The 6,993-nt window shown below is 51.8% G+C and overlaps 1 protein-coding gene across 1 annotated transcript; it reads right to left on the bottom strand.

Moving 5' to 3' along the window:
• Nucleotides 1-1,925: 1,925 nt before the first annotated feature.
• On the bottom strand, nucleotides 1,926-6,906 carry LOC104988826 (carbonic anhydrase 5A, mitochondrial-like). Its single transcript, XM_010840316.1, has 2 exons — nucleotides 5,310-6,906; nucleotides 1,926-3,059 (listed from the first exon to the last, which is right to left on the bottom strand). Exons 1-2 carry the CDS (start codon nucleotides 5,464-5,466, stop codon nucleotides 2,785-2,787), a joined length of 432 nt encoding a protein of 143 aa, XP_010838618.1. The 5' UTR covers nucleotides 5,467-6,906; the 3' UTR covers nucleotides 1,926-2,784.
• Nucleotides 6,907-6,993: the final 87 nt, after the last annotated feature.

Here is a 6,993-nt window from a genome sequence, read left to right as displayed (position 1 = left end):
CAGTGTCAGACTTTATTTTCTTGGGCTCCAAAATCACTGCAGATGGTGACTGCAGCCATGAAATTAAAAGATGCTTGCTCCTTAGAAGAAAAGCAATGACCAAAAAAAGCAACAGATCAATGACTAGACAGCATATTAAAAAGCAGAGACATTACTTTGCCACCAAAGGTTCATCTAGTCAAGGCTATGGTTTTTCCAGTAGTCATGTATGGATATGAGAGCCGGACCATAAAGAAGGCTGAGTGCCAAAGAACTGATGCTTTTGAGCTGTGGTGTTGGAGAAGACTCTTGAGAGTCCCTTGGACTGCAAGGAGATCCAACCAGTCAGTCCTAAAGGAAATCAGTTCTGAATATTCATTGGAGGGACTGACGCTGAAGCTGAAGCACCAGTACTTTGGCCACCTGATGTAAAGAACTGATTCATTGGAAAAGACCCTGATGCTGGGAAAGACCAAAGGCAGGAGGAGAAGGGGACCACAGAGGGTAAGATGGTTGGATGGCATCACTGACTCAATGAATATGAGTTTGAGCAAGCTCTGGGAGTTGGAAATGGACAGGGAGACCTGGCATGCTCCAGTGCATGGGGTTGCAAAGAGTCAGACGTAACTGAGCAACTGAACTGACTGAACTGAACACACAGTTCCCAGACCTATTGGAGCCTAAGGGTTTATCATCATCAGCTGATCAGAGAATTGTGTACAAGCTGATCACAGACCCTGAGACACTTCTCCCTTACCTGGCTTTTAAAAATGCTGTGCTGATGATGCATTAGGCTGGGTACCCAAAGCCAGTGCTCTAGGAAAATCCAGAGGGATTGGGTGGGGAGGCAGGTGGGATGTCATGTTCAGGATGGGGGGGACACATGTATACCTGTGCCAATTCATGCTGATGTACTGCAAAAATCATCACAATATTGTACAGTAATTATTCTCCAGTTAAAATAAATAAATGAATTTATAAAAAAATAAATAAAATGGAAGGCACTAAAAAAAAAAGCCACTCCAAAATATATTTTTAAAAAAATGCTGTGTTGAGCAACCTAAATGTCTATTGATCAATGAGTGGAAAAAGAAGATTTGGTACATGTATACAATGGAATACTACTCAGTCATAGAAAGTAATGAAATGGTGCCATTTGTAGAGATGTGGATGGACCCACAAATTGTTATACGGAGTGAAGTAAGTCAGAGAGAGAAAAACAAATATCATATATTAACGCATATATCTAGATAAATGATATAGATGATCTTATTTGCAAAGCAGAAAAAGAGTCACAGACAGAGAGAACAAACATATAGACACCAAAGTGGGGAAGGGGAGGTGGGATGAATCGGGAGTCTGGGATTGACATATATATACTATGGACACCATGTGTAACACTGAGTCATGATGTGTGAGAAGCGCACAGGGCCCAGCACAGGGAAAAAGGGCTCCCGTCCCCTGTCGCACCATCGGTCCATCAGAGTCGGGGAGGGTCAGGCTGGGCCTTCCTTCACTGACCAGTCCCTCTGCCTGGCTCATTCATAGCTTTAGCTTTTCATTCATGGTTTATCTTCCAATTTATTGAGCACCTGCAGTGTCCAGTAAGAGTGATCCTGCCCTTGTGGTGCTCACGTCCTCACCGGGCTGATGGGTTAGTGAACAAGACTACTGGGCCTGTGGGAGGAGGTGGACTGAGGGCTGGCCTGGAGAGGGCTTGGGTCTGGGGGTTGTGCTGGGGGTCTACAGGTTTGACGGTTCCCTAGGACAACTCCCAGAACTCAGGTACAGTCTGTTTTTTAAAGTTGCTGCATAAAATTGAAAAAAATTTAATACAAAGCATATTAAACCTGAAAAGCCAACTTTAGTTGCTCCTTTGGAATCTAGACTTGGAACAGACCAACAAAGGCAGAGAAAAGTTGGCACACTAAGTCATAAGCATGGCTAAGACGTATTACAGACAAAGGATGCAAGCAATATCAGCATAGGGTGAGGCAGTGTCTGGAGGAGACCAGGCTTCCAGGGTCCTTTCTGGAGTGACAAGGGATGCCCTGAATCCTAGCAACAAGCTATGACAACACATGTGGAGCATTGCCCACAAGGGGTGCCCACAGGAGACTTGATGCCCCATATTTTCACTGAGGACTTGTCACATGGGCATCCTCTGCCTGTCATAAATTCCTTATTCCCAGAGAGAGAACACATGTTTAATGTAAACAAGGCTTATGATGATGTGTCTAGGTGTTGAAAAAATTCCAGTACAGCCAATCTTGCCAAGTAAAACAGCAGTGGAAGGAAACTTCCCAAACCTACAGAGTCCCCACCCCACACTTGTAAGGCATCCCGGTGAGGCTTCGGTGAGATGGTCACCAGATTCCTTGGGAGGATGCTGAGCCCTGCCCCGCAGCCTCCATCACCAGCACTCCACACAGCCTCCTGCTCGACCCTGCTCCCCACTGCTTCCTGAAGCAGCTGGGTGTCAGCCACGTCACTGCCCGTCTCACTCTGAGCGGGGACCAATGAGGTTCCCAGATCTTGGATGCCTGGCCACAATTCTTCCTCCTCTCCGTCCAGGACTCCCCACCTCCGTGCCTCTCTCCTCCACCCCACTCTGCTTTTCTCCTCAGAGTGCAATGTAATTATGTTTTATTAGCTCCCAGTTTCTTCCTTCCAGCCCCTGGAATATAACCCCCAGGGGAGGACCTCATTGTTCCCTTTCATCCCCCAGTGATGTGACACCAACATAGCTGGTCAGCATCACCAGCTTTAGAGTGACCATCACTCTGTCCATCCCCGCCACCAGCCTCAGCCTTCCCCCCCCTGCTGTGACCCACTCTCAGGACTCACAGGAGCAAGGGGCCCGGACCCCCTCTCAGGCTCACCTGACCCCTCGGTGGAGTCGTCGAATTCCACCTGGAAGAGGTAGCCGGTGTTCCAGACATAGAGGCAGGCCTCTGCATTGTAGGAGACCCCCAGGGGCTGCAGTTGGGGATCGTAGACACTGTCCCTCCAGCGGATGTTGATGGGGGACTGCCGGGTGCCCCCTGGCACGGAGGCTGGACCCTTCCAGACGGGGTGCACTGGGGGCAGAGACAGGGAAGAGAAGACCCTCATGGTGCATGGGCGCCATTCCAGCCTCAGAGCGAGGAGGCAGAAACTTGTAAACTTGTCCCAGAGGAGCCAGCTTTGGGGAACCTGGCCCCACGTGGAGCCTGGGACCACCTGACCCTCGGCCTCGTAACCCCGCCTTTATAGGCGGGGCCTTCGCTCCATCTCCTCCCGGGGACCACGCCCAGGACCGAGTCCTTTTCCCATGGAATGTAGCTCGCTGTGGCCTTGTGGCTGCGCGCAGTCATTCTGACCTGTGGTCACTGTCACAGCGCAGTCACAGGGAGTTGTGCCGGGGAAGTGGGGGGCGGGGGTCCAGCCCAGACCAGTCCGAAGAGGCAGGCGTGGAGGACTGTGGACTCATGGGGGTTGCTACAAGTGTCAGAGAACAGGAAACGCGAGGGTCCTCTGAGAAACCAAAGTCCCAGGATCCAAGGAAAACCCTGCTCAGAAGGGCCTGGAATAGAAGCTTTGGCACCCGCAACCCCCAGGCTTTCAGTTACACAGCACACAAGGTCGGGTCCCCAGCATAGGTGGCCGCTAGTGGTGAAGAACCCGCCTCCCAATGCAGGAGACATAAGCGAGGCGGGTCCAGTCCCTGGGCTGGGAAGATGCTCTGGAGGAGGGCATGGCAGCCCACTCCAGTATTCTTGCCTGGAGAATCCCATGGACAGAGGAGCCTGATGGGCTACAGTCCGCGGGGTGGCAGAGTCTGACATGGCTGAGCACGCACAGAAGGTGGGTCACTGCCTGGCTGCAGCTTGCTAGAGATGCAGAACGCCAGGCCCCACCCAGACTCCCTGCAAGTTTCAAACCATATAGAAGGGTCTGCTTACGGAGGAAGACCCTCCCTCCTGGATCCCAGAGGCAGCTGCTCTGGCTGATGTAGAGCTCAGCCTCTGGCACTTTCCTCCAAGCTCAGAGAAACACACTCAAGGCTTCTCAAAAAACCAAAAGCACTGCTCAGTACAAAGTGGACCTGCGCGTTGGTTTTCTTCACTTAACTGTAGATGTCTTCACACCTGGATCCTGTTTTATACTTGGTGACCATGAAGAGCATCAGGCTACCTGAACCCGAGTCCTGGCCCCACCACTCTGTGGCTGTGTGCCCCTCGGCAAGTTTCTCAACCTCTCTGAGTCTCAATTTCATCACTTGTAAAAGGTGGATCTTAATGGTACTTATCACACAGCGCTGGTGGGAGTATGAAGCCAGGAGAGACTGAGGACAACAGAGAGATGGGGATTTTGGTATCATCCTCAGGTGCGGACCATGGAAAATTGGAAAAAGTAAGAATGTTTGGGCTCAGTGGGTAAAGAACCCACATGCAATACAGGAGACACAGGATGCGTGAGTTTGATCCCTGGGTCAGGAAGATCCCACACAGAAGGAAATGGTAACCCACTCCAGTATTGCCTGAAAACTCCCATGGATAGAGGAGCATGGTGGGCTAGAGTCCAGAGGGTCACAAAGAGTGGGGCACGACTGAGCAACTAATGTAGTATTTTTAAGGGTCCAGTGTATGCCAGGCTTTCTGCTCGAGTCATTTCATCCTCACGTGGCCCCCTGTGGGATTTCATCATCCTGTTTTACAGATGAGGAAACTGAGGCTTGGGGAGATGAAGCAATCTACCAGCTCTCCCCGCAGACCAGTGTCACCAATGCCCAACACGGAGGCTAGCTCCAAAGTCCAAGCTCTTCCAACTGTCCTGTGTGGAATACTGACGTCAGAGGTGAACTTAGGGGTACCTGCAGGCCCTATATCTGACACAGGAAGAACCTGAGGCCCAGAGAGTGGGAGGGGCAAGTCCAAGGTCACAGGACACCAAGGACACCACCGCCAGGATGAGGCTGACCTGGGCCAGTCTCTGGACGGAACTGGCTGGCGGCCTATTTATCAAATTTACTGAGATGTTCTCTGCTGGTGCTTGGAGCCCTAACGACTGGCTGCTATGGCTCATTCTGGGAGGGCAGGATATTGAGTAATAACAGCTTGTCTTGCGAGATGGAGGGGAGGTTGTCACTTGCTCCCTCCTTGTTCCGAGCATCTCACCCTCCTGATGGATCTGAGGTTAAGGACCAGCCCACGTCTCCCACGGGAAAGATGGAGTAGAAATCTGAACCCAAGCCATCTGGCTCCAACCATCTCCCATTATGAAAGACGCCATAACATGAGACACACAGCACGGGAGTCTGTACTGCGGAGACCGGAGGCTCTACTTACAAGCGTCATTTCTCCTTCTCTGCGCACAGGGAACCTGCGAGCACCATCGCGCCGGCCTTAGCAAGTGGCTACGGAGGGTGCCCCATATCTGCTTGGCCAGGAGAGACAGGCCTGAGGACTTCAGATGACTCCAGCCCAGCACTGGGGGCCTGACCATCTTGCCTCTGTTCCCGGGGGACCCAACAACCAGAGGGGGGTTTCCCCACTCTCTGCCCTCACTTCTGGCAGGACAGCCGAGCCGTGGGGTGGGGGTGGCCCACCTCTTTTGTGAAACCTCACCCAAAGCACTGATGGTTAAATTTCAACCCATGCCCGCCCCAACTTATCGGATGACGTGGGGTTTGGCTTAGGGAAGGGTGCCCTGGGACTGGGGACGTTTGCTGTGGCCAGCCCCTCGGGTGACTGTGCTTTGACTGGATAAACAGCGGGGTGAGGGTGCCAGGGAGTGAGGGGAGCTTGTGGAGAGCCTGCTGCCAGATCAGGGAGCAGACCAGAGCAAACAGACCAGAGCAAAGTCCCTTTTTGGTGTGACCCTGGCTGCGGGTCCCTCCAGCCTCGGGCCATTCGAGACCTGGCCCAGAGCCCCGCTGTGTGTCTCCAGGGAGCGGCGGGGTCAGAGGGGCAGGATGGGAATCTGCCAAAGCTGCCTGTACAAGGCAGGGGAGCAGGTGGCCCCTCTGCCCAGGGCCCCTGGGAAGCAGCCTGTCCTGCGTCCATGAAACTGGCATGATCTGATAGGAATTCATTCTGCCCAAAGTACGATGCCCTGCTTGGCTTGGGACACTTCTAGCTTTTGCCTCTTGTCTCAGCATAAACATTAACATGCCCCTTTTCATGCCCAAAATGTCCACATTCGGATAATAAGTCAGATGGTTATCCTAACTACACAACTTATAGTATCTGTAGATGCCAGACAACATAAAACCTGCTTTGGACTATACAGCAGTTTATTCCCCAAGATACTTCCTACTGTGAAGTGGAGATGGCAGGGTTCAGATGGAAAGTTATGTAAAAATTTGGGGCGGGGTTAAACATATAAGCTTCAAGAGAGTGAGTCTATCATAACTGATCCTAGAATCCTGGATTCTTTGACCTGGAAACCCCACAGGATGGGGGTCCTGAATTCTGAGTCCACTTGGTGCTCCCAGGGGCCCAAGAAAACTGCTGATTGGACCCATACTTGGGTCTCCAGCTTCTGTGCAGTTCCCTGACGTGCCCATGAGTTGATCGCCTGGGTTGCAAGCAACAAAAACCAACTCTCGCACATAGATGCTTTTTTTCCTGTGGAGTTATTTTAGAAACATACCCACCTTTGGGTGGCTTCGTTCATCCATTTATTCACCCGTTCATTCATTCATTGACTTTTGTTTCAGTGGAGTGGGGAAATACTAGTAGGTACTCTGTTATGTCGCCATGAGAGTTTAATGAATTGATTCAAGGAAAGTGCTTAGATGATACCACTTCCCTTAGTTACTGTGTGCTGACCACTGAGTTGCAGGACCTGACTGTGCCCTGAAGGAGCAGGTCCTGGCATCACAAATCCATCAGCTGACACCCCGAGGGCTCCCTTGGCTCCTCCGGGCATGTCCTCAGCACCCGCAGCTGCCCTGCCACCTTCAGCCTCCCTACCGTAGGTAGACCACTTCACTGGCTGTCTCTATGGATCTGGGGTCTCCCTGCTCCC

This window comes from Bison bison, unplaced genomic scaffold (genome assembly GCF_000754665.1).
Source record: "Bison bison bison isolate TAMUID 2011002044 unplaced genomic scaffold, Bison_UMD1.0 scf7180017474561, whole genome shotgun sequence".
Classification (NCBI taxonomy): domain Eukaryota; kingdom Metazoa; phylum Chordata; class Mammalia; order Artiodactyla; family Bovidae; genus Bison; species Bison bison.
Note: the sequence above shows the minus strand (reverse complement) of the source record. Positions and strands in the feature narration are given on the sequence as shown.

Excerpts from the sequence above, each read along its gene's own strand:
- LOC104988826 (XM_010840316.1), bottom strand. The coding sequence starts at position 5,466 with ATGGTCAGGCCCCCAGTGCTGGGCTGGAGTCATCTGAAGTCCTCAGGC. Across the intron at positions 3,060-5,309 it reads GAGAAGGAGAAATGACGCTT|TGCACCCCGTCTGGAAGGGT; the intron begins GTAAGTAGAGCC and ends CTCTGCCCCCAG.